Below are 27,818 nucleotides of genomic sequence, written 5' to 3'. Positions count from 1 at the left end.
ATATCTTTATGTTTGAAGCCTGAAATGTGGCAAAAGGTCGCAAAGTTCAAGGGGGCCGAATACTTTCGCAAGGCACTGTAGCTTGATTACGTAGATATAACCCCCCCCCCCCCCCCCCCCCCGGTGAAAAAACATTAGAATCACCTCTTGCTGCAATTTAAAGCAGTAAGTATGTTTAGGCAAGTGTCTAAGAGCATTCCATACCTGGATTATACAATATGTTTCCTGTTCTCTTTTTTTTTTATTCTTCAAGCACTGTCAAGTTGATTGTTGATCATTGCTAGAAATATATTTCTAAGTCTTGCCACTGTTCCTAGGCCGTCATTGAAAATAAGAATTTGTTCTTAACTGACTTGACTAGTTAAATAAAGGTAAAAATATATATCAAATAATAGATTTTCAAGCCAATTTTTGTCAAAACTGTAACTAGGCCTGGAACATCCAATGTTGTTTAGTTAAGAGACTCCAGTGTTTATTTGGTCTTGTGTTTAAGGTTATTGTCCTGCTGAAAGTGAATTTGTCTCCCAGTCTGTTGGAAAGTTTGTTGGAAAGCAGACTGAACCAGGTTTTCCTCTAGGATTTGCCTGTGCTTAGTTGTATTCTGTTTCTTTTTATCCCCAATAAAACCTCCCTAATCCTTGCCAATGACAAGCATACCCATACCATGATGCAGGCACCACAATGCTTGAAAATATGAAGAGTGGTAATCAGTGATGTTATGTTGGGTTTTTCTCAAACATAACACTTTGTATTCAGTACATAAAGTTAATTTCTTTACCACATGTTTTGCAGTATAACTTAAGTGCCTTGTTGCACTTAAGGATGCATGTTTTGGAATATTTGTGTTCTGTACAGGCTTTCTTCTTTTCATTTAGGTTAGTAACTACAATGTTGTTGATCCATCCTCAGTTTTCTCATCACAACCAACAAACTCTGACTGTTTTAAGATCACCAATGGCCTCATGAGAATCCCTGAGCAGTTTCCTTCCTCGCCATCAGGTGAATTAGGAAGGACACCTGTGTCTTTGTAGTGACTGGGTGTGTTGATACACTATCCAAAGCCTAATTAATAACTTCACCATGCTTAAAGAGATATTCAGTGTTTTTACACATCTATCAGTCTTTGCGAGGATTTGAGAAAAAAATATCTGTTTTTTGTGGTTGAATCTGTGTTTGAAATGCACTGCTCAAATGAGGGACCTTACAGATAATTGTGTGGGGTACAGAGAGATGAGGTAGTCATTCAAAAATATTTTTAACCACATAATGAGTCCATGCAACTTATTGTGTGATTTCTTAAGCACATTTTTACTCCTGACCTAATTTAGGCTTGCCATAAGAAAGGGGTTGAATACCTATTGACTTAAAACATTTCAGCTTCTCATTTTGTATTTTGAAAATATTCCGCAAACAAAATTCCACTTTGACATTATGGGGTATTGTGTGTAGATCAGTGACACAAAATCTACATTTAATTCATTTTAAATTCAGGCTGTAACAACAACAAAAAGTCAAGGGGTGTAAATACTTTCTGAAGGCACTGTATGTTGTGGCTTAATATTTCTTTCAGCAGGATTCCATTTTAAACCAGCAGCCATTCAATGTCCCTTTTCCTGTGGTACCAATGCCCTTATCAGAGATCAGTATATAATGATGAGATGCTCATGTCTCCGCCCAATGGAAGTCGTCGACAAACTTAGGTCCAAAATAAGCCCATGGAAACACATTGGGTTTATTTTGAACAGATTTTGGCAAGAGTGGAAACCTCTTACTTTGCCTCTTCCTTTCTGCCCTTATTCTTATTTTCAGCCAATGAGAAGTCGAGTAGCCAATGTGATCCCCATTCCTGGGCTCTAGTCAACCTATGGGGTGCAGTGTGTAGTAGTGCTATGATCTCCTCTCTCTCCAGCTGTTGTGCTTTTATCTTTTCAGTTCTACACAGATGTCAGAGGTCTCTCGCCTCTTCCCCAGCCCCTCCTCGACTCTACACCTCAGACCTCACCCAGGGTTAGCATTTCAGTTGTCCCACAAACCCTGTTATGTTGTCCTCCCCCCAGAACACTTGTTTGACGCTGCTGCCTGTACCTGACATTGCCACCAGCAACAAGCCCAGAAAACAATCTGTCAAGCCTGTGTGTAATGAGAGAAATTAACAAAGTGATGTCTATATTGAGCAAATATATTAGATCAGTCATTATTGCGTATAATTTCTAATAATTTACCCTATCCCTGGATGTGACAACCTGTTCTCTTGGTCTACAAACAGATAGTGCGTCTCAATATTTGATAGGTCTCAGTATTTGGCACCAACTGAGAACATCATTATTGATAATTGATCATGTTTTGAACACACAGGCTTGAAAAAACATCTGATTGAGCATGTTTTGTCCAAATGTTAATCTATCTGCACAACCCCAAATGCTACCCTCCATTTAGGTCAAAGGTCAATCATTCTGTGAGTGTGTTTTAATGTGGCAGGCCCAGTGAACTGTAGGGGAAAGGCAGACTATTCCACGTTCTGGGGATCAGGCTCACAACTCGGTGATTGTGTGGCCCACTCAGCGCTGTTCCAATGGCTTCTGTTGCTCATATGAAATGAGTTGTGTTGGGTGATTTTACTACCATTTGTTTTAAACCGCTAATTTGCTTTAATGCGTGTTTAGTCAGGGAGATCTTCAGAAACGTATAAATATGAACCATGTTTTGTTTGTTGGTGTAGGAGTGAGCTGAGTGACCATTTGGACAGCATCGACAATGGCCTGGAAAACCTCCAGACTATCCTAAACGCGCAGTCCATCAATTTCGAGTCCTCACCCCTCTTTGAAGTAAGTTCAGGCTTTGTTTTTCTGTCCCAACAACCGTATGCTGAGGCATTTACTGTGTGGGACACTGTGACTCGTCAAATAAGAATGTGCAGTGAGGTTTGTCACTCTGCATTTCTAGGTGACATTTCTAGGTGACTTTTTTTTTTAAAGGGACTGGCTTTGTTGGTCAACTTGGTGTGAGGTGACTGTGACTACACAGAGAGAGTTTATGGTTCATGTTATGTTTGTGCACACTGGTTTTACAAAACGTCAGGATGTTTCTATGACACAGACTGACCAGGTGAAAGCTATGATCCCTTATTGATTTCACTTGTTAAATCCACTTCAATCAGTGGATTTTGTAAAAAAAAATATATATATATATATTTTACCCTTATTTTACCAGGTAAGTTGACTGAGAACACATTCTCATTTAAAGCAATTAGATGCAGTTAGAGACTGGTTAAAGAATGATTTTTTAAGCCTTGAGACATGGATTGTACATGTGTGCCATTCAGAGGGTGAATGGGCAAGACAAAATATTTAAGTGCCTTTGAACGGGGTATAATAGTAGGTGTATGAAGAATGGCGCACCATCCAAAGGACATCCACTTGACACAAATGTGGGAAGCATTGGCATCAACATGGGCCAGCATCCCTGTGGAATGCTTTCGACACTTTGTAGAGTCCATGCCCCGATGAATGGAGGATGTTCTGAGGGCAAAAGGAGGAGGGGGGTGTAACTCAATATTAGGAAGGTGTTCTTAATGTTTTGTACACTCAATGTATATTGTCTTATTCCTTGTGAATGTTATTATTGATATGATTCTGCTGAAAAACCCCAGGGGATAATCACATTTTCTTCAACTACTTGTCTTTCAGTTCTTCAGTTCTTCCCTGCCTGGCTCTGAATTCGACTTGGAGAGCCTTGACTGTGTAAGTTAGACAGATTCTAGACACAGCATGTACACAATCCACATTCTATGTACACAATGAACACCAAGCTAAAAACTACAGACTACATTATGAGTTGTGCATGTATAGATAAAACAATTTACAGGGTGATGTACAATAGGGGAAATATATATATAAGGGTCTGTCAAAGGGCAGATGCAGAGGTGCTTGGTGCAAAGGGCAGGTGCGTGATAGCGTGATGTTCGTTGTGTACATAACATCTGGATTGTGTAATTCTGTGTGCAAAGAGCAATGTGCAGTTCTATGAGAGTGCAGGGTGCATAGTCCATGGATGAAAAGATCATCGTAGACAAGGTGGCTGGTTGGTGAGGGCCACGGCACGAGGGAAGAACCTGTTCAGGTGGCGGGAGGTTTTGGTCGTGATTGACCTGAACCATTTGCCAGAGGGTAGTCTTTGGGAGATGGGGTTGAAGGGGTATGGATATAGATCTGCTGCCGTAGCAGGGCAAGGGGATTGTGTCTTTAGCTATTTACTTCCTTTTGTATTGTTCATAAAATAAGCCAGTGTCTCACACTGTGGCCCCCTCCGTTTTTATAGATCCAGGACTTGCTTTCATCAGATTCACCCAAAGGGGCTGAGAGAAGTGACAACTGCACAGGTAAAAACTCCTAATATACTGTATATCATGCTGACTATGCATTATTTTGTAAATATTAATTTTGCTTTTATGTGACCGTGTTCTGATACTACTGCTACTACACAGTAAAATTGCAAGAGTTAATTCAACTCCCATGGAGTGAAATTCAACACCAGTTTGGGGTTTATATAGTCCCACCCCATTTAGTCAAAACTACTGTGGTTTCACACTTGTCTGTGTTTTTAATTCGCTCCCATGCCATTTTACACTTTTCTGTGTTTTTAATATGCTACCATGCCATTTTACACTTTTCTGTGTTTTTAATATGCTCCCATGCCATTTTACACTTTTCTGTGTTTTTAATTCGCTCCCATGCCATTTTACACTTTTCTGTGTTTTTAATATGCTCCCATGCCATTTTACACTTTTCTGTGTTTTTAATATGCTCCCATGCCATTTTACACTTTTTTCTGTGTTTTTAATATGCTCCCATGCCATTTTACACTTTTCTATGTTTTTAATATGCTCCCATGCCATTTTACACTTTTCTGTGTTTTTAATATGCTCCCATGCCATTTTACACTTTTCTATGTTTTTAATATGCTCCCATGCCATTTTACACTTTTCTGTGTTTTTAATATGCTCCCATGCCATTTTACACTTTTCTATGTTTTTAATATGCTCCCATGCCATTTTACACTTTTCTGTGTTTTTAATATGCTCCCATGCCATTTTACACTTTTCTATGTTTTTAATATGCTCCCATGCCATTTTACACTTTTCTATGTTTTTAATATGCTCCCATGCCATTTTACACTTTTCTATGTTTTTAATATGCTCCCATGCCATTTTACACTTTTCTGTGTTTTTAATATGCTCCCATGCCATTTTACACTTTTCTATGTTTTTAATATGCTCCCATGCCATTTTACACTTTTCTATGTTTTTAATATGCTCCCATGCCATTTTACACTTTTCTATGTTTTTAATATGCTCCCATGCCATTTTACACTTTTCTATGTTTTTAATATGCTCCCATGCCATTTTACAATTGTCTGTGTTTTTAATTGGCTCCCATGCCATTTTACACTTTTCTGTGTTTTTAATTGGCTCCCATGCCATTTTACACTTTTCTGTGTTTTTAATATGCTCCCATGCCATTTTACACTTTTCTGTGTTTTTAATATGCTCCCATGCCATTTTACACTTTTCTGTGTTTTTAATATGCTCCCATGCCATTTTACACTTTTCTGTGTTTTTAATATGCTCCCATGCCATTTTACACTTTTCTATGTTTTTAATATGCTCCCATGCCATTTTACACCTTTCTATGTTTTTAATATGCTCCCATGCCATTTTACACTTTTCTGTGTTTTGAATTTCAATCATCTGAATTTCAATCATTTTCCCTTTAGTACTTTACTACCTTTTTAACACTGTAGAGACTAAAGCCTCATTTGCATATTTCCCATTGTGCTATTTGAATGAATGATAATGTTACCACCGATTACCATGACATCTAATTCCTTATGTAAGCCAGGAGGAGGACATCCAACAATCTGAACTTTACATGAACCACAACCGGCTGTCAAAGTTATTGCTAGGCTGGAAGGTGTAATTTGAAAATACTACTTAGATAGTTGTTCCCGTTTACACAATCTCGGTAACGCTTGCAATAAATCCAACCACTAACCCAATCTGTATGTTATTTTTCTTTGTATACCATAAGATCAATAATGACCAATGTATAAAACAAAGATATTGAAACAAACCATTCAAAATAATCTACCTGCAACAAAGCATGCTGCGAAATATGATAATGAGACCTCTGTCACTTCTTGCAATATGTAGAAAACACTCCAACATTTCCTGGTTGTTTAAAATTGTAGGTAATACTTTATTTGGATAGTCCGTCCATAGATGCTCTACAGACTATCCGTAACATTTCAACTCTCCTAACCTTAACTGTTACCCTGACTCTTATTCTAAACCCAACCGTAACCTTAGCAAGCAGTTGCTTATCAACAGATAGTTTGTTGATACTATGTTATCCAAATAAAGTGTGACCAAATTCTAAACCGTTTGCCTAATTTAAGTTTGTGACACAACTTTGGACCAATTAACCACTGTGAAATACTGTATTTTTTCAATAACCCAAAACATTGTATTTTCTTCTGTTTTAAAGCTTAGTATGTGAAAAACTAAACTTAAAAACGGGAAGCATGCAAATGGATCTACTGCTTTTCCGACTTGCTTTCAATGAGAATGACAGATGGATAACAAATTCCTATGTGGATTTAGTCGGATTGCCTAAAAACCATCATACTCCACGCATGCTACTCATCATACTACATAATACATACTACATACTGCGGAAATTAACACACTTGAATCAACCTTTAAAATGTCATAGTGAAAAAACATTAACACTTTCAATGTAATACTTCATGCAGTGTAAATGGGGCTATGGAAACTCCATAGATATCTAGTTAAAGTTAAATAAAGGTTAAATAAACTAAAAAGATCTCGCTGTCTTCATAGATCATAGTTTCATGTTTTTCTATGTTCACTAAAGCAGGGAAGCAGCTGGTCCAGTACACCTCCCAGCCAATGCTACTGACTGACCCACTGACCAATGAGAATGGCGGAGCGGACCTCCCCACTCTGCTGGAGCTGGAGGGGGACTCGTATTTCACCCAAGACCAGGACCCTGAAGAGGACCCTACCATCTCGCTCCTCACTACCGACTACCACACAGCAGCACCAGACAAGCCCGAACTATCCTAAAGCATTTTTTTTTTATAAAGTGATGTATTGCAGTGTTTTGTTTTTTGTCATTATGTTAATGTACAGATGATGAAAAATCAACCTGTTAAAACATGTATTATTATGGTGTTCATTATTCTCTGAGCTATTGATTTTCATTCATTTTAAGGCTTAAACTACGTATTGAAAGAATTTTGCTTAGATGAATCAAACCAAATGTTCGACTTACGCTACTGGCATGGTTTATTCAGCCCATGGAAAGGACTTCCTGGGTTGAATTATCTGTGATCTTACTGGCGGACACAAATAAAGCTCAATCATAATCATTACTAGGTCAAGTTTTAAGCATTGTTCACCAAGCTCCTTTAATTATTAAAAGTGGAAGTATGCAGAATATTTTTTTTTGTTATACCAAGTGTAAAGATCGAATACATTTCAAAGGTGTGTGTGTGGTCCATTAGACTCCACCTGAATCATTTCTCTCTCGTCAACTCTGTTCTTTTAGACTCACTATCCAAGGGATGTGGCTTGACTGTTTCATGAGAAAAAAAACGGTTTTTGTGTTTCTTTTTTTTAATGTTTAGGTTCTTGCGCTTTCACTTATTGATATAAGGATTGTACCTTAATCATCATTTTTTAAGTGTTTGAATCTTTGTGCTGCACCAATATGTTGTTTTATTCACATTAGATGCAGGAAGTGTTTTCTTTGACATTTTCCCTTACATAATTCATAATGGAATGCTGTTGGTATTTCAGCACCTTATAGTTCTACTTTCGTATCTAAGATGGTTTCATTTTATTACTTGTTGTTTAAAGAACCATACATTAATTTATTTTAGACAGAGTTCTCCAAAACACCAAATACTACTTACTCTAGCCCTCAGAAGTGTCAATGTTCACATGCACATAGTCTGGATGACAAAATCATATTGATTTTTTTAATACTATAATGAAACATTGAGTATTGAATGGCAATTCATATTTTTTTCTTTAAGCATTTTTTCTTAAAGACTAGATGACCAACTGTCAATAAAATATTACACGTCAGACAGCTGAATGGCATAGAGTTTTCTAGTAGATAACCCATCTGCCTTTGTTCACAGTTAGCATTCATGTCTTGAAATCAAATCGAACTGATTTGGTTTAGATTTCTTGAAACCAAATCCACTGACTTAAGACTGGCCCTTTGTACAAGTGTACAATAGACTGCTTTTAAGATGCTTTCTGTATGTGACAAGAGATTGACAGAATATCCTGGGTTAATCCTTCTATACCAGCCAGCACATCCCATTATGTGGATTGCTTTTTGGGATAGAAATGATTTGAATTTAAAGCAGGATTCCATGTACAGTGCATTCGGCAAGGATTCAGAACCCTTGACGTTTTTCCACATTTTGTTATGTTGCAGCCGTGTTCTAAAATGGATAACATTTGTTTTTTTCCTCATCAATCTACAGACAGTACCCCATAATGACAAAGCAAAAACAGTATTTTGTTAATGTATTAAAAATGCAAAACTGAAATATCACATTTACATAAGTATTCAGACCCTTCACTCTACTTTGTTGAATCACCTTTGGCAGTGATTACAGCCTCAAGTCTTATTGGGTATGACACTACAAGCTTGGTACACCTGTATTTGGGGAGTTTCTTCCATTCTTCTCTGGAGATCCTCCCAAGTTCTGTCAGGTTGGATGGGGAGTGTCGCTGCACAGCTATTTTCAGGTCTCCAGAGATCTTTGATTGGGTTCAAGTCCAGGCTCTGGCTTGGCCACTCAAGGACATTGAGACTTGTCCCGAAGCAACTCCTGCATTGTCTTGGCTGTGTGCTGTGTGGCTGTGTGCTTAGGGTCGTTGTCCTGTTGGAAGGTGAACCTTCACCCCAGTCTGAGGTCCTGAGCGCTCTGGAGTGCTGCAGAGATGGTTGTCCTTCTGGAAGTTTCTCCCATCTCCACAGAGGAACTCTGGAGCTCTGTCAGAGTGACCATTGGGTTCTTGGTCACCTCCCTTACCAAGGCCCTTCACCCCCAATTGCTCAGTTTGGCCGGGCGGCCAGCTGTAGGAATAGTCTTGGTGATTCCAAACCGCTCGCATTTAAGAATGATGGAGGAAACTGTGTTCTTGGGGACCTTCAATGCTGCAGACATTTTTTGGTACCGTCCCTTGACACAATCCTGTCTCTGAGGTCTACGGACAATTCCTTCAACCTCATGGCTTGGTTTTTGCCCTGACATGCACTGTCAACCTTCAGACCTTATATAGACAAGTGTGTGCCTCGCCATATCATGTCCAATCAAATGAATTTACCACAGGTGGACTCCAATCAAGTTGTAGAAACATCTCAAGGATCATCAATGGAAACAGGATGCACCGAGCGCTAAGTCTCATAACAAAGGGTCTGAATATTTTTGTAAATAAAGTATTTCTGTTTAGTTTTTTATAAATAAAAAATAAACATCCAAAAACCTGTTTTCACTTTGTTATTATGGGGTATTGTTTGTAGGTTGAGGAAATGTTTTTATTTAATCCATTTTAGATTAAGGCTTTTAAAGTTTTTTTTAACAATGACGGCCTACACCTTCCAAAACCGAATGATGCTGGGCCAATTGTGTTCCGCCCTATGGGACTCCCAATCATGGCTGGTTGTGATACAGCCTGGAATCGAACCAGGGTGTCTGTAGTGACACCTCTAGCACTGAGATGCAGTGCCTTAGACCGCTGCGTCACTTGGGAGCCCTGTAACGTAAAAAAAATAAAGGGGTCTGAATACTGTCCGAATGCACTGTATATTCTCCAATGTCTTATCAATCATATGCTATTCATTCATTTTCTGGAAGCCTGTTTCCCTCGAGCGTTATTATTTTATAGTCAAATCCTTGTCTAGGAAAACAAATGAATCATTGAATCTTGGTTCAAGTGTGAGGAACTTTGTGAATTTACGCATACTTCCCCCAGAGTTTGTTTTAAGTTTGTTCAAACTGTTTTTTTTTTGTAATTAACTCCTTTTAAGAAAGGGGAAGTATTGGAGTATATTGATGTGCTGAATTGTACATTGTTAAGCACTTTTACCAGTTCCACCATAACACAATGGCACAGCCTGAGAAACCCAAATTACGCATGAGAACAATATTTTGTGTATGGTATGTTTTAAATAAACATGGTTGTTTTGAAATAAATTATTTGCATATCCATAATACGTTACTGCATTTAAGGTTCTATTTTAGTTGTAAATAATGGCTGATTAATCAGTTGAACAGGCACATGGATTGCATAAACATTGCTCCCCACTTCCGTATGTGAAAAATATGGAGAAAAATGAGTGATGTTCAAAATAGATGTTCCTTTTAATGTAGAGATTACTTTGATATACATTTCGCAATGTACAATTTCTGACACAAAATTATTATTTCTCACATTTTCTAAACTGGGAAATACAGTACTTGTGGAAATGACAAAATAACAAAGCTTCATAAAGATTCAGTATATTGTTTGAGCTTTTGTACAACAATATTCGTAGGGATGACGCTTTTGTATGAGCCATATTCATCTGAGTCAGAGGGTTCTCCTTAGTACCCTCTTGTCTTTTTGTCATATATGCAACGAATGAAACAAAACGTCTATTAACAAGTGCGCAAAAAGTTTACTTACAGTGTCATCTTTAAGTTTAAATAGACAAAGTTCAAACAAACAAACATAGACACAAACAACTAGATTTGCTAGTGGGCTGGATCACTGTTTCTCTGCCATGCAGACTGGTCCGTACACTGAAATCTGTAGCGTAGAAACTTGACACGAGGCTTCATATGGAAGTCAGCAGGTATCCTCCAGTTCCACATTTTCTGCACCTTCAGAAGTGAAGATGTATTTTAGTCTCTGACACACATATCTGTAATTCATCTATCTAAGAGGTGACTGAAGCGATAGTTCATCCAAATTACTAAATTACATTTTGGTTTCCTTACCCTGTGAGCAGTCTATGGACGAGACAAAAATCCATAACTTGTGTGAACTACCCCTTTAATGTTAAAAAAGTAATGCAATATATTGTAGAATTACAGCATATTGAGTATATTAGCAGTATACTGTAGCATTGAGTCCTACCTCAGAGGCAGTAATACTACTTTAGTGTCCTTCATTTTTACTTGCTCACAATTGTTATACTTGTAGTACCAATCAGGAGCTTACCTTTGTCTCTCTTTCAAAGGTACAGTTTAACAGCACTGTATTATCACCTGAAACCTTGCAGTCAGAAACTTTGCCATCTTACTACTGTAGTTAATACAGTGTAATAAAAAGTATTAGTTGTAAGATATTGTGTTTTGACAGGGGAGTACATCATGTAAATAAAACAAGGCTTTTGTCATTTAATCATGTTTTTAAAAGAAGAGAGAGACATGAGAGAGATGTTATAAGGAGCTGAGAAACCTACCTTCAGGACCCTGACCAGATGGGTTGTACTGTTCAGTTGCGGAAACTGGAAAGAGCAAGCAAAACCGAGGAAAGAAAAGAGCCCTTGAGCATCTGTTCACTGAGTGGTTCAATATATGCTGTCATAATGACACAGCATTGTAATATCTGAAAGCTGTGCAATCCTGTGCTAAATAACAAGTTAGGCTGTGTTTACACAGTCAGCCCAATTCAGATCTTTTGCCAATTATTTGCATATCTGATACCTATCTGATATTTTCTCTAATGTGTAAACAGCAAAACAACACATGGAATCTGATCTTTTGAATTCCAATTTATACTACCTCCATATATGGATCTGAGTCCTGATACAAAAACCTATCCTCCATATGTGACCTCATGCGTTACCATGACAACCACCCCAAAATGTTAAGGAACAGTGACAGGAAATGAACATGGCATCTGTGTGCTACTTCAGAGGCTACATCAGCATGAATGTGCAAATCTGATATTGGTCACATATAAAACTGAGTGTGGACAGTCAGAAAAAAAGATTGGATATAGAAAGAAAATCTGCTTTGGGTTCTTAGTGTGTCTGTGTAAACAGAGCCTTATTAGGCCGTACTACCCATTTAGCCTGCACAACAAAATATCACCTTTACTAAAACTGCTAAATTTGTCACATGGATCCATTTTGCTATTTCAATTACTTTTGCTGCATATACACAATCAGTCCAATTCTGATCTTTATTTTCACTAATTGGTCTTTTGACCAGTCAGATCAGCTCTTTTGCCAATAATCGGGCAAAAGATTGGAATTGGGATGCCTGTGTCAACGCAGCATTTGTAGTCAAATTGATAGATAGCTAGATATCAACATTACTGAGACATCTGTATAAGGCTGTGTTTACAAAGGCAGACCCTTTTCTGATCTTTTGCCTAATTATGGGCAAAAGAGCTGATTTGATTGGTTAAAAAAGAATATCAGAAAAAAATCAGAATTGGGCTGCCTGTATAAACGCAGCCATGTAACAGAGTTTAAACCTGAACTCTTATGAAGCTTACCAGCAGGCTGTGTCTGTTCTGTTACACCAGGATGACCTGTTTGGACAAAGACATTGCATGAACACAGACCCTACGAACAGAGCAGGGGGAGACCACCGTGAACGGGCAACCAGGGCTGTCTGTCATCAATGTCAATGCATTTCACACCATTACATGTCTATCACTACTTAGACTATGGTTAACTGCAAAGATCTGGAAAGCACTTTATGGCAACTGTTGGGCTGTAAATACCTTTTATTGATTGTTTGATTGATTGGTTGATTAATCTATGGCAGGGGTGTCAAACTCCATTTTTGATGGGCTGAGTTTCTGAAGTTTCCAATCCTCTCTTGTACATCTTTTTTTTTTTACCTTTATTTAACTAGGCAAGTCAGTTAAGAACAAATTCTTATTTTCAATGACAGCCTAGGAACAGTGTGTTAAATGCCTGTTCAGGAGCAGAACGACAGATTTGTACCTTGTCAACTTGGGGATTTGAACTTGCAATCTTTCGGTTACTAGTCCAATGCTCTAGCCACTAGGCTAAGGTAATTTATTGGTTAGGACCTCCCCTCTCTAGGTCTAATTGGATACGAATTGAAAAAAAATGACCAAAAATAGGAGACACACAGACCTCCAGGAAGTGAGTTTGACACCCCTGCTCTGGGCTATCTCTCCAAGATCAAAGGACTATTTCCACTACTTTTCATTTCATCAAGCCTTTAGGAGCAACAGATACTTGTGCAAGGTCAAGGGGTTGCGTAAATGAATATACTGTACCGACTTACTGGAAGCCTGTAGAGTGGATCCTTGTGCATCAGCTGTGACTACAATACAAAAGAGAGATTCAACATGGTGACTTAAAGCATTTCGTTTTGTTATTTAGTGACTGGCAGTGTATAGTAAGGCTGTGTCCCAAATGGTATCCTATTCCCTATATTGTGCAAGGTTTTTTACCAGGAACGATGGGACACTATTCTCTTTATAGTACTCTATCTCTGATGAGTAATGAGTGGTAAGGGAACCTCACTCACCCCTACCAACTTTGGCGTCTGTATTACAGACATTGGTATTACATACATATGGAATTGCATACATTCACATTATATTTTTGGAGGCTAGTGTGTGTTGTGAGGAAGTGTATCTATTTTTTCTGAAATGTTAAGGTCATAAGATTGGTGTGTGTGTGTGTGTGTGTGTGTGTGTGTGTGTGTGTGTGTGTGTGTGTGTGTGTGTGGACTTACCTGGGGAGTCGGTCTGAATGAAGACACTGTGTGCTTCTGCAACAACTGAGAGACAGAGTATATGATGTTACAAGTGTGTTGTGTGAGGGGCCTTGTTTGGTTTAGAAATCTTGCACTTCTGATATGTTGTTGTAAATGGAATTTTACCTGTAGTGTCATGTCCAAATCCAAGCACAGAATCTGAAATTGAAAAATGTATACTTATCATCTTCCTCGCCTGGACGTACAGTGGGGCAAAAAAGTATTTAGCCAGCCACCAATTGTGCAAGTTCTCCCACTTAAAAAGATGAGAGAGGCCTGTAATTTTCATCATAGGTACACTTCAACTAGGACGGACAAAATGAGAAGAAAAGAAATCCAGAAAATCACATTGTAAGATTTTGTATGAATTTATTTGCAAATTATGGTGGGAAATAAGTATTTGGTCAATAACAAAAGTTTCTCAGTACTTTGTTATATACCCTTTGTTGGCAATGACAGAGGTCAAACGTTTTCTGTAAGTCTTCACAAGGTTTTCACACACTGTTGCTGGTATTTTGGCCCATTCCTCCTTGCAGATCACCTCTAGAGCAGTGATGTTTTGGGGCTGTTGCTGGGCAACACGGACTTTCAACTCCCTCCAAAGATTTTCTATGGGGTTGAGATCTGGAGACTGGCTAGGCCACTCCAGGATCTTGAAATGCTTCTTACGAAGCCACTCCTTCGTTGCCTGGGCGGTGTGTTTGGGATCATTGTCATGCTGAAAGACCGAGCCACGTTTCATCTTCAATGCCCTTGCTGATGGAAGGAGGTTTTCACACAAAATCTCAGGATACATGGCCCCATTCATTCTTTCCTTTACACGGATCAGTCGTCCTGGTCCCTTTGCAGAAAAACAGCCCCAAAGCATGATGTTTCCACCCCCATGCTTCACAGTAGGTATGGTGTTCTTTGAATGCAACTCAGCATTCTTTGTCCTCCAAACACGACGAGTTGAGTTTTTACCAAAAAGTTATATTTTGGTTTCATCTGACCATATGACATTCTCTCAATCTTCTTCTGGATCATCCAAATGCTCTCTAGCAAACTTCAGACGGGCCTGGACATGTACTGGCTTAAGCAGGGGGACACGTCTGGCACTGCAGGATTTGAGTCCCTGGCGGCGTAGTGTGTTACTGATGGTAGACTTTGTTACTTTGGTCCCAGCTCGCTGCAGGTCATTCACTAGGTCCCCCCCGTGTGGTTCTGGGATTTTTGCTCACCGTTCTTGTGATCACTTTGACCCCACGGGGTGAGATCTTGCGTGGAGCCCCAGATCGAGGGATATTATCAGTGGTCTCGTATGTCTTCCATTTCCTAATAATTGCTCCCACAGTTGATTTCTTCAAACCAAGCTGCTTACCTATTGCAGATTCAGTCTTCCCAGCCTGGTGCAGGTCTACAATTTTGTATCTGGTGTCCTTTGACAGCTCTTTGGTCTTGGCCATAGTGGAGTTTGGAGTGTGACTGTTTGAGGTTGTGGACAGGTGTCTTTTATACTGATAACAAGTTCAAACAGGTGCCATTAATACAGGTAATGAGTGGAGGACAGAGGAGGCTCTTAAAGAAGAAGTAACAGGTCTGTGAGAGCCAGGAATCTTGCTTGTTTGTAGGTGACCAAATACTAATTTTCCACCATAATTTGCAAATAAATTCATTAAAAATCCTACAATGTGATTTTCTGGATTTTTTTTCTTCTCATTTTGTCTGTCATAGTTGAAGTGTACCTATGATGAAAATTACAGGCCTCTCTCATCTTTTTAAGTGGGAGAACTTGCACAATTGGTGGCTGACTAAATACTTTTTTGCCCCACTGTATGTGTGTGAGTGAATCATGTGAGTATTATGTCATTGGTTAAAATGAAACTGTAGAGTTTAAGAGTCCACTGGTCAAAGCCACCTCATCTAACCCTGTTTCAAATAAGAGGGGATATTACACTGTTACACTATGTATATTTATTTTGTTACGTTAAAGCCTTATTCTAAAATGTATTAAATAAAATAAAAATCCTCATCAGTCTACACACAATACCCCATAATGACGAAGTGGAAACAGGTTTGGATAGTTTTGCAAATGTATAAAAAATAAAAAACAGACATTTCTTATTACGGAAGTATTCAGAACCTTTGCTATGAGACTCATAAATTGAGCTCAGGTGCATCCTGTTTCCATTGATCATCGTTGAGATGTTTCTACAACTTGATTGGAGTCCACCTGTCATAAATTAAATTGGTTGGACATGCCTTGGAAAGGCACACACTTGTCTATATAAGGTCCCACAGTTGTCAGTCCATGTCAGAGCAAAAACCAAGCCATGATGTCGAAGGAATTGTCCGTAGAGCTCAGAGACAGGATTGTGACGAGACACAGATCTGGGGAAGGGTACCAAAACATTTCCGCAGCATTGAAGGTCCTCAAGAACACAGTGGTCTCCATCATTGTTAAATGGAAGAATTTTGGAATCACCAAGACTCCTCCTAGAGCGAGCCGCCTGGCCAAACTGAGCAATTGGGGGAGAAGGGGCTTGGTCAGGGAAGTGACCAAGAACCCGATGGTCACTCTGACAGAGGTCCAGAGTTACTCTGTGGAGATGGGAGAACCTTCCAGTAGGATAACCATCTCTGCAGCACTCCACCAATCAGGCTTTTTTTGGTAGAGTGGCCAGACGGAAGCCACTTCTCAGTAAAAGGCACATGACAGCCCACTTGGAGTTTGCCAAAAGGCACCTAAAGAACTCAGACCATGAAAAACAAGATTCTCTGGTCTGATGAAACCAAGATTAAACTCTTTGGCCTTAATGCCAAGTGTAACGTCTGGAGGAAACCTGGCACCATTTCAGCGGCAGGGACTGGGAGACTAGTCAGGATTGAGGGAAAGATGAACGAAGCAAAGTACAAAGAGATCCTTGATGAAAACCTGCTCTAGAGCGCTCAGGACCTCAGTCTGGTCCTTGAGTGGCCCAGCCAGAGTCCGGACATGAACCCGATCAAACATCTCTGGAGAGACCTGGAAAAAAAGCTGTGCAGCAATGCTCCCCATCCAACCTGAAAGTGCTTGAGAGGATCTGCAGAGAATAATGGGAGAAACTCCCTAAATACAGGTGTGCCAAGCTTGTAGCGTCATACCCAAGAAGACTCCAGGCTGTAAACGCTGCCAGAAGTGCTTCAACAAAGTACTGAGTAAAGGGTCTGAATAGTTATGTAAATGTGATATTTCAGTTTTGTGTTTTTTATACATTTGCAAAAAAAATGTGCTTTTTTGCTTTGTCATTATGGGGTATTGTGTGTAGATTGATGTGGAAAAATAACAATTTAATCCATTTAGAATTAGGCTGTAGAATAGTGAAGACATCACAACTATGAAATAACACATATGGAATCATGTAGTAACCAATGTAACCAATTAAACAAATCTAAATATATTTTATATTTGAGATTCTTCAAAGTAGCCACACTTTGCCTTGATGGAAGCTTTGCACACTCGTGGCATTCTATCAACCAGTTTAATCTGGAATGCATTTCCAACAGTCTTGAAGGAGTTCCCACATATGCTGAGCACTTGTTGGCTAATTTTCATTCACTCTGCAGTCCAATTCATCCCAAACCATCTCAATTGGGTTGAGGCCAGGTAATTTTGGAGGCCAGGTCATCTGATGCAGCACTCCATCACTCTCCTTCTTGGTCAAATAGCCCTTACACAGCCTGGAGGTGTGTTGAGTCATTGTCCTGTTAAAAAACAAATGATTGTCCCACTAAGGGATGGCATATCGCTGCAGAATTCTTTGGTAGCCATGCTGGTTAAGTGTGCCTTGAATTCTAAATAAATCACAGATGGCGTCACCAGCAAAGCACCCCGACACCATCACACCTCCGCCTACATGCTTCACGGTGGGAACCACACATGCGGAGATCATCCGTTCACCTACTCTGTGTCTCACAAAGACACGGCGGTTGGAACCAAAAAATGTCAAATTTGGATTCATCAGACCAAAGGACAGATTTCCAGCGATCTAATGTCCATTGCATGTGTTTCTTGGCCCAAGCACGTCTTCTTCTTATTGATGTCTTTAGCAGTGGTTTCTTTGCAGCTATTCGACCAGCGTGAAGGCCTGATTCACGCAGTCTCTGAACAGTTGATGTTGAGATGTGTCTGTTATTTGAACTCTATGAAGCATTTATTTGGTCAGCTATTTCTGAGGCTGGTAACTCTAATGAACTTGTCTTCTGCATCAGAGGTAACTCTGGGTCTTCCTTTCCTGTGAAGGTCCTCAAATTTTCTGGATTGACTGACCTTCACAAATGATTGGCTCAAATGCATTAAGAAGGAAAGAAATTCCACAAATGTACTTTTGACAAGGCGCATCTGTTAATTGAAATGCATTCTAGGTGACTACCTCATGACGCTGGTTGAGAGAATGCCAAGAGTGTGCAAAGCTGTCATCAAGGCAAATGTTGGCTACTTTAAAGAATCTCAAATATAAAATATATTTTGATTTGTGTAACAAATGTGTTATTTCATAGTTTTGATGTCTTCACTATTGTTCTACAATGTAGAAAATAATAAAACAATAAAGAAAAACCCTGGAATGAGTAGATGTCCCAACTTTTGACTGGTACTGTATATATATATTACTTGGATTGTGTACCTATTCTAGACTTTTCTAAGCTACTCCAGAACACTGTTCCAGAGAAAATCTAAAAAATGTGTGGTTGAATGCTGTTTCCCACAATATGCTCTGTGTTAGTGACAGCTTTATTTCTCCTTACTGCCTGCCCCTCCTCAGGCTGGCCCCAGCTCAGCCGGCTCTGCACTGAGTGTTACATTTATTTTGGCGTAACTAGCGAAGCAGCGGCAAGCAGTGTGTCAGCTCTAAAAATATGCAGGTTAGAGAAGGAATGCTTGATCATCAGACAAGTGCGTAGCCTACCGGGCGTCCCTGGTGCGCTGGAGCTGTACACGTTCGCCCCAAGTGCTAGGGAGAGGGAGAAACACATGAGTTACTATGTTAGATGAACTTCATTGAATATCCATTTGTTTGAATAGCCTACTAAATATGTTTTATTAGATGTCACCCAGTGTTGTAATGGGATGTTCTTGTTTGATCTTGTAAATGTTTACAATATATAGTAAACAGAAACGTACACTTCAAACCCTTACCAGTGATATCTATCTGTGTATGTGAGCTGGTTACAAGTTCTTCTGCCACACCTGTTCACACATTGACACCTGTATCATTGTACCTGTGCACAGAATATTTCAGACTCTACTTGTGAAGGTAAACTATTGATTTATTTTCTCCATTATCAGTAACTTAAAGCTGCAACATGTAACTTTTTGGGCGACACGAAGTGGCGGAGCGAGTTATGCATTTTTTAAAAATGCAATTAACCTGTATTTATCCAGGGACCTGCATAGTGCATATTTTAACATGTATAGTATACAAAGTATAAGCAGTCAAAGTCAACAGGGTGTTCTATCTGTAGAGGGATGTTGTGTGGCCATGTCAGACAGCCCTGCTCATAGAAACACATTAGTAGGCCTAGCCAAATTCTACCAATTTCCCGAAAGCTCACTGTAGGATTTCAAGGTGGTGGCTTACCTGTGGTATCTGTTTGAGGGCTGACGGTGTGAACGTCATCATGATGCTGAACAGCGACCCCGTCTGTAACAGCTGAAGAACCACGAAATTAGAACTCAACCCGCGAAATTACAGCGTGAGCTCTCATGATGAAACATTGTTGCAACACTATTACAACAACATTGTAAAAAGTGATGCCTTCAGAAATGTTTAACTCGGCAAATTAAATGTAGGCCTATCATTGATTCTATTTTTTGTAGGACTCACCTCCCATGTCGTCGTGGTGAGAGACGACGCCGTGCTCACCTGCAGGAAATAAGGGAGGAAGAAAAGCTGAGTGGTGAGAGGTGATGGCTAACATTTTGGAAATACTTTTTTTTTAAGTATATTTTTCCTGTGTGAAAATAAGCATAGAACACTTTACTCTGACAGATAGACGTCCTGGGAATTTTCATCCCTGGACCGTTTTTAATGGAGGTATTTATTTAGCCAGCACTGGCCTTGGTGAAGCCTATTTTCCATCATGACACTTATTTTCCACAAAGGTTATAGTTCTATGAGACAATTGTTGCTCAAGACATAACATAAGACCAGAACAGGTCCAACAGTGGTGGAAAAAGTACCCAATTGTCATACTTAAGTAATAGTAAAGATATATAGAAATTGACTCAAGTAAAAGTGAAAGTCATCCAGCAAAATACTACTTGAGTAGAAGTCTAAAATTATTTGGTTTTAACTATACTTAAGTATCAAAAGTGAATGTAATTGCTCAAATATACTTAAGTATCAAAAGTAAAAGTATAAATCATTTCACATATTAAGCAAACCATATGGCACAAATTTACGGATAGGCAGGGATACACTCCAACTTAATTTACAAAAGCATTTGTGTTTAGTGAGTCTGCCAGATCAGAGGCAGCAGGGATGACCAGGGATGTTCTCTTGATAAGTGCATGCATTTTCCTGTCCTGCTAAGCATTCAAAATGTAGCAAGTACTTTTGGGTGTCAGGGAAAATGTATGGAGTAAAATGTACAATATTTTCATTAGGAATGTAATGGAGTAAAAGTAAAAGTTGTCCAAAATATAAATAGTAAAGTAAAGTACAGATACCCCAAAAAACTATCTAGGTAGTACTTTAAAGTATTTTTACTTAAGTGCTTTACACAACTGAGGTCCAATCCATTATTTTGCACTTACAGTAGGCAACTAAGCAGACAAAAAAAATGTGTTTATGAATAACAAATGCACTGAAATAAGTTTGTAAATAATGGAGAATTAAAACACTGAGTTACCAGCATCTAGTAGGCCTATATCTGTAGACACAATCTGCTGCCCAGGTGGATCTGAAAAGCAAAAACACTGTCATATACACCATTGTATTGGCAGGCTTTTGCATTAGGCATATTGGGATAAATGACCACATTATTTCAGTATGTCAAGCATATATCCTCAATGCTTCTCAAAAAATGCATGTGGCATTTGTTTTGCTCCATCAAGTGCAAATACTCTACCCCTGGTTATAGCCTAGTCCTAGCCTGGTCCCAGATCTGCTGCTTTTGCCTACTCCATTGTCATTGGAAGCGAAATGTTTAATTGTTTGGCATGACAATTCCATTAGGAGTTGGCAGGAGAGCAGAAACAGACTGGCACCCAGGCTGGCTTTGGCCTACTGGCTTCCGTGTACCTTTAGGGTAGACATACCTGTTACATCATGATGCACATCATTGACCGCATGATCACCTCCATGTGTGTCTGTAACCTGGCTTTGACGACCATTTCCTGCAACATACATGTTCATTTATGCTGACATTATCTTAACCATCCTCTGTCTGAGCTGGACACATCAATACCACTCTCTGAAATATTTCATAGTATAATGTATTTAATTCAAAATATATATATGCCATTTAACAGACACTTTTATCCAAAGCAACTTACAGTCATGCGTGCATACATTTTACGTATGGGCAGTCCCGGGAATAAAACCCACTATCCTGGCATTGCAAGCACCATGCTCTATAAACTGAGCTACAGAAGATCACCTTTGGGGGTATGTTATGTTTAGTCCTGAGTGTGATCCTACCTGGGTGGTCAATGTGCGATGATGAATAATCAGTATGTGACATCACTCCTATTGGGTGGTCTGGAGAGAAAAACTGAGATGAAGCTTTTCCATGCCATCTTGGTCACTATTCTCTTACAGAGATGATGATTTATTTCAGTGTATTTACCTGTAGTATCGGATAGACCAGCATGATCACCTGCTGAGTGGTATGATCCATCGAAACCTGAGTTCAGATATGGATGGTCAGGCCCTGAGTAGTCAGTAAGGCCTGCAAATAAAAAGAGACCACAAGTAGGACAGAGATACAAACTAGTTGACAGACCCTATTTGCTTTCACCCACAACTACTGTTTACATGTTCAACTGTGAATCATAATCTATTTATTAGATAATGATTATAGTTGTGGCTCACAATGCCTACCTGTAAAATCACTTATTAGACCTATGTGATCTCCAAGGCCTAGCGGAAGAACATCAGACACACAGAGAAAGAAAGAAGATAAATTATTGGATTATGTGAACCCTCATCTCTTGTTGCACGGCATCCCTCCTAATAGAGTCTCTAAAAGGCCATGCCTGACCCCATTCATCAGGGATGGCGGTGCTACTCCACCAAGACATAAAGTCTACAGTGAAGCCGCGAAAGTAAACAATGTCAAGATCTACAAAGTTCACATGCACAGCTACAGCTACTGAGAGGAGCTCTATCCGAGGTGAGGTAGAGAACTAAGCCTGAGAGGAGCTCTATCCGAGGTGAGGTAGAGAACTGAGCCTGCGAGGATGAGGGACGACACAAGAGGGAGGGGTGAGGTGATTTACAGGACCTGGCAGAGGGTGAAAGGCGTGCCAGTAGGTACCTGGTGGAACGTCTGGACCTGGGCTGCTACTGGATGACAACGCCGGTCCTGGACCCGAACCCACAGCTGGATGAGAGGAGAGAGAGAGAGCAGAGAGAGAGAGAGCAGAGAGAGAGAGAGAGAGAGAGCAGAGAGAGTGCAGAGAGAGAGAGAGAGAGAGAGAGAGAGAGAGAGAGAGCAGAGAGAGAGAGAGAGCAGAGAGAGAGAGAGCAGAGAGAGCAGATAGAGAGAGAGAGAGCAGAGAGAGAGAGAGAGAGAGCAGAGAGAGAGAGCAGAGAGAGAGAGAGAGAGAGCAGAGAGAGAGAGCAGAGAGAGAGAGAGAGAGCAGAGAGAGAGCAGAGAGAGAGAGAGAGAGAGAGCAGAGAGAGAGAGAGCAGAGAGAGAGAGAGAGCAGAGAGAGAGAGAGAGAGAGAGAGAGCAGAGAGAGAGAGCAGAGAGAGAGAGAGAGAGAGAGAGAGAGCAGAGAGAGCAGAGAGAGAGAGAGAGAGCAGAGAGAGAGAGAGAGAGAGAGAGAGAGAGAGAGCAGAGAGAGCAGAGAGAGAGAGAGAGCAGAGAGAGAGAGAGAGAGAGAGAGAGAGAGAGAGAGAGAGCAGAGAGAGAGCAGAGCAGAGAGAGAGAGAGAGAGCAGAGAGCGCCAGACAGCCAGTGATATATATCAAACCTGATTTAAAGCAGTTTTCCTTGAGTAAATTATTACAAAAGCAGGAATAACTGTAACAGTGATTTACTCTGCAGCAGCACAGATAACTAGCAAAATATGGAATATAAACTTCTCAGAGTGGAGTTAGTGGCTTGCTGTTTTAACCCTCGGACAGAGAGGTACTTAAATAAAATGACGCTTTAGAGGTGTAGTATAACATTGTCTTTGCCAGTTTAAATATAGTTTAAATCTGATATAAATTAGAGGGACTCTCCCACAGAGTAACTTTCCCAAAGGTGTTGCATTGTAACATTTCTTTCAAGGGAACAAGTGAAGTGACTAAGGGAGGCTTGGATGAAGAAACATACCTATTGAGTCTAATTGAGAAGTCATTCCAGTGTGATCTATCAACAGAGCAGTGTTGGTTAGATATTTTGATTCAACAAAGAAAGACAGAGATGCTTTATGGTCAGAAAAGACCCAACAGAAAGCAGACACAGAAGGGCTATGATGACAAACCCACCTGAGATGTCGATATGGATGTCAGAAGCATACGGATCCCCCACACCACCTGGAACGACATACAGTTCATCAAGAACAAACTTGATATACCTAAAAAATAAACATCAAAGATAAGTTCATACAAACACTCACCCATTAAACCAATGAGGAAGTCATGGCTGGATTGGTCGATAATACCTGAATGTCAATACGGAATTAAGTGAAGAAATGATGTAGAAGCAAGTAAATATACCAGACAGGAGCCAAGCATGAAACATAGCACCCTCACCTGGACACTCACCTGTATTGTCCAGGTGAGAACTTGCACCAAGTGGATCCATAGCACCTGAAATGTTGAACCTATTAAAAAGTATCAAGGCATTCCATCGTCTACTCATTTGCCTTATCATTAAACAAACAAGCCCATGACTTCAACTTTATCGGATTTTCAGCTAGATGTTACCTGTGGGATCCATGTGAGTTGTGTCCTCAATGAAGAGGTCAGTGACTACAGGTATAGCTGAGACACAGAAAGTCATTGACAATCAAAATGGCCTTACAAATGCCAAACTCCATCTTGTTTTTTGATCAAGCGCAATGAAGTCCTTCTCCTTACCTGCATGTCCATTTTCTACTGCTCCTCCAATAAGCAGCTTGTGACCATTACCTTGGAAACAACATTGAGATCCAATAAATACCATGACACTTCTGTTCTTTGTAGGATTATACCAAGGAGTGTAAGATAATTGTGTTCTTCACAGTTCACAGGTACATGATGTGGCTAAAATAAATAGAACAATTTAAATATTTACCATTAAACTCAGGTGACTCAGGTGTGTCATACTCAGGCGACTCTATTTCAGTCTCACTTGCTGAAACACATACAATAGATGTCTTTATCAATCATATTTACATGTACATTTTAGTCATTTAGCAGACCCTCTTATCCAGAGCGATTTACAGTTAGTGCATTCATCTTAAAGTAGCTAGGTAAGACAACCACATATGATAACACAGTCATAGTAAGCACAACTTTTCCTCCGTACAGCAGCTATCAGCGAAGTCAGTGCTAGAATGTCAGTGCTAGGAAAGTCTGTGCTAGTAAAGTCAGTGATAGGAAAGTCAGCTCTATGAAAGTCAGTTCTATGAAAGTCAGCTCTAGTAAAGTCAGTGCTAGAAAGTCAGTGCTAGAAAGTCAGTGCTAGAAAAGTCTGTGCTTGAAAGTCAGTGCTAGTAAAGGCAGTGCTAGTAAAGTCAGTGCTTGAAAGTCAGTGCTTGAAAGTCAGTGCTGGAAAGTCAGTGCTGGAAAGTCAGTGCTAGAAAGTCAGTGCTAGTAAAGTCAGTGTTAGAAAGGCAGTGCTAATAAAGTCAGTGCTAGTAAAGTCAGTGCTAGAAAGGCAGTGCTAGAAAGGCAGTGCTAATAAAGTCAGTGCTAGTAAAGTCAGTTCAAGGAAAGTCAGTTCTAGGAAAGTCAGTGCTAGAAAGTCAGTGCTAGAAAGTCAGTGCTAGAAAGTTTGTTCTAGGAAAGTCAGTGCTAGAAAGTCAGTGCTAGTAAAGTTAGTGCTAGAAAAGTCTTTGCTAGTAAAGTCAGCGCTAGCAATTCTGTGCTCGTAAAGTCAGTGCTAGTAAAGTCAGTGCTTGTAAAGTCAGTGCTAGTAAAGTCAGTGCTAGTAAAGTCAGTGCTCGTAAAGTCAGTGCTAGTAAAGTCAGTGCTAGTAAAGTCAGTGCTCGTAAAGTCAGTGCTAGTAAAGTCAATGCTAGTAAAGTCAGTGCTCGTAAAGTCAGTGCTCGTAAAGTCAGTGCTAGTAAAGTAAGTGCTCGTAAAGTCAGTGCTAGTAAAGTAAGTGCTAGTAAAGTCAGTGCTCGTAAAGTCAGTGCTCGTAAAGTCAGTGCTAGTAAAGTCAGTGCTAGTAAAGTCAGTGCTCGTAAAGTCAGTGCTAGTAAAGTAAGTGCTAGTAAAGTCAGTGCTCGTAAAGTCAGTGCTAGTAAAGTCAGTGCTAGTAAAGTCAGTGCTCGTAAAGTCAGTGCTCGTAAAGTCAGTGCTAGTAAAGTCTGTGCTAGTAAAGTCAGAGCTCATAAAGTCAGTGCTAGTAAAGTCAGTGCTAGTAAAGTCAGTGCTCGTAAAGTCAGTGCTAGTAAAGTAAGTGCTAGTAAAGTCAGTGCTAGTAAAGTCAGTGCTAGTAATGTCAGTGCTAGTAAAGTCAGTGCTCGTAAAGTCAGTGCTAGTAAAGTCAGTGCTCGTAAAGTCAGTGCCAAGAAAGTCAGTGCTAGAAATTCAGTGCTAGGAAAGTCATTGCTAGTAAAGTCAGTGCTAGAAATGCAGTGCTAGTAAAGTCAGTGCTAGAAAGTCAGTGCTAGGAAAGTCAGTACTAGAAAGTCAACGCTAGTAAAGTCAGCGCTAGAAATTCTGTGCTAGGAAAGTTAGTGCTAGGAAAGTAAGTGCTAGTAAAGTCAGTGCTCGTAGAGTCAGTGCTAGTAAAGTCAGTTCTATGAAAGTCAATCCTAGGAGAGTCAGTGCTAGGAAAGTCAGTGCTAGGAAAGTCAGTGCTAGTAAAGTCAATGCTAGTAAAGTCAGTGCTAGTAAAGTCAATCCTAGGAGAGTCAGTGCTAGTAAAGTCAATCCTAGTAAAGTCAGTGCTAGTAAAGTCAAACCTAGGAGAGTCAGTGCTAGGAAAGTCAGTGCTAGTAAAGTCAGTGCTAGTAAAGTCAGTGCTAGGAAAGTCAGTGCTAGTAAAGTCAGTGCTAGAAATTCAGTGCTAGAAAGAAAAGACAAGTGCAAATATTAATTCAAGAAAGCTACCAATATACAGTGGGGCAAAAAAAGTATTTAGTCAGCCACCAATTGTGCAAGTTCTCCCACTTAAAAAGATGAGAGAAGCCTGTAATTTTCATCATAGGTACACTTCAACCATGACAGAAAAAATGAGACAAAAAAAATCCAGAAAATCACATTGTAGGATTTTTTATGAATTTATTTGCAAATTATGGTGGAAAATAAGTATTTGGTCAATAACAAAAGTGTATCTCAATACTTTGTTATATACCCTTTGTTGGCAATGGCAGAGGTAAAATGTTTTCTGTAAGTCTTCACAAGGTTTTCACACACTGTTGCTGGTATTTTGGCCCATTCCTCCATGCAGATCTCCTCTAGAGAAGTGATGTTTTGGGGCTGTTGCTGGGCAACACGGACTTTCAACTCCCTCCAAAGATTTTCTATGGGGTTGAGATCTGGAGACTGGCTAGGCCACTCCAGGACCTTGAAATGCTTCTTACGAAGCAACTCCTTCGTTGCCCGGGCGGTGTGTTTGGGATCATTGTCATGCTGAAAGACAAAGCCACGTTTCATCTTCAATGCCCTTGCTGATGGAAGGAGGATTTCACTCAAAATCTCACGATGCATGGCCCCATTCATTCTTTCCTTTACACGGATCAGTCGTCCTGATCCCTTTGCAGAAAAACAGCCCCAAAGCATGATGTTTCCACGCCCATGCTTCACAGTAAGTATGGTGTTCTTTGGATGCAACTCAGCATTCTTTGTCCTCCAAACACGACGAGTTGAGTTTTTACCAAAAAGTTATATTTTGGTTTCATCTGACCATATGACATTCTCCCAATCTTCTTCTGGATCATCCAAATGCTCTCTAGCAAACTTCAGACGGGCCTGGACATGTACTGGCTTAAGCAGGGGGACACGTCTGGCACTGCAGGATTTGAGTCTCTGGCAGCGTAGTGTGTTACTGATGGTAGGCTTTGTTACTTGGGTCCCAGCTCTCTGCAGGTCATTCACTAGGTCCCCCCGTGTGGTTCTGGGATTTTTGCTCACCGTTCTTGTGATCATTTTGACCCCACGGGGTGAGATCTTGCGTGGAGCCCCAGATCGAGGGAGATTATCAGTGGTCTTGTATGTCTTCCATTTCCTAATAATTGCTCCCACAGCTGATTTCTTCAAACCAAGCTGCTTACCTATTGCAGATTCAGTCTTCCCAGCCTGGTGCAGGTCTACAATTTTGTTTCTGGTGTCCTTTGACAGCTCTTTGATCTTGGCCATAGTGGAGTTTGGAGGGTGACTGTTTGAGGTTGTGGACAGGTGTCTTTTATACTGATAACAACTTCAAACAGGTGCCATTATCACATACAATGAGTGGAGGACAGAGGAGCCTCTTAAAGAAGAAGTTACAAGTCTGTGAGAGCCAGAAATCTTGCTTGTTTGTAGGTGACCAAATACTTATTTTCCACCATAATTTGCAAATAAATTCATAAAAAATCCTACAATGTGATTTTCTGGATTTTTTTTCTCATTTTGTCTGTCATAGTTGAAGTGTACCTATGATGAAAATTA

General features: G+C 40.0%; 2 protein-coding genes across 7 annotated transcripts in view; one reads left to right on the top strand and one right to left on the bottom strand.

Annotated features, from left to right (window-relative positions):
• Positions 1–10,299, top strand: part of hsf1 (heat shock transcription factor 1) — a 33,657-nt gene extending 23,358 nt beyond the window's left edge. The window contains exons 10-14 of one of the 5 annotated variants that reach the window (XM_021559490.3): positions 1,933–2,007; positions 2,720–2,825; positions 3,687–3,740; positions 4,318–4,378; positions 6,936–10,299. In XM_021559490.3, coding sequence (XP_021415165.1) covers positions 1,933–2,007; positions 2,720–2,825; positions 3,687–3,740; positions 4,318–4,378; positions 6,936–7,144 — 505 coding nt within the window. In that variant the 3' untranslated portion in view covers positions 7,145–10,299. 5 annotated transcript variants of the gene reach the window in all.
• Positions 10,300–10,447: 148 nt separating this feature from the next.
• Positions 10,448–27,818, bottom strand: part of si:ch211-80h18.1 (otolith matrix macromolecule-62) — a 29,327-nt gene continuing 11,956 nt past the window's right edge. Inside the window, exons 15-37 of one of the 2 annotated variants that reach the window (XM_090227422.1) lie at positions 24,292–24,351; positions 24,096–24,146; positions 23,943–23,999; positions 23,781–23,825; positions 23,633–23,677; positions 23,502–23,549; positions 23,347–23,382; positions 22,339–22,404; positions 21,903–21,941; positions 21,649–21,750; positions 21,501–21,560; positions 21,119–21,196; positions 20,710–20,760; positions 19,683–19,721; positions 19,437–19,508; positions 18,995–19,045; positions 18,765–18,809; positions 13,966–13,998; positions 13,819–13,863; positions 13,363–13,401; positions 12,596–12,631; positions 11,553–11,597; positions 10,452–10,968 (exon numbers count right to left, since the gene is read on the bottom strand). In XM_090227422.1, the coding sequence (XP_090083548.1) occupies positions 10,934–10,968; positions 11,553–11,597; positions 12,596–12,631; positions 13,363–13,401; positions 13,819–13,863; positions 13,966–13,998; positions 18,765–18,809; positions 18,995–19,045; positions 19,437–19,508; positions 19,683–19,721; positions 20,710–20,760; positions 21,119–21,196; positions 21,501–21,560; positions 21,649–21,750; positions 21,903–21,941; positions 22,339–22,404; positions 23,347–23,382; positions 23,502–23,549; positions 23,633–23,677; positions 23,781–23,825; positions 23,943–23,999; positions 24,096–24,146; positions 24,292–24,351 (1,178 nt within the window). In that variant the 3' untranslated portion in view covers positions 10,452–10,933. 2 annotated transcript variants of the gene reach the window in all.

Source organism: Oncorhynchus mykiss, chromosome 30 (assembly GCF_057628025.1).
Source record: "Oncorhynchus mykiss isolate SJ-2025 chromosome 30, ASM5762802v1, whole genome shotgun sequence".
Lineage (NCBI taxonomy): Eukaryota > Metazoa > Chordata > Actinopteri > Salmoniformes > Salmonidae > Oncorhynchus > Oncorhynchus mykiss.
This window is presented reverse-complemented; position numbering and strand designations above follow the sequence as displayed.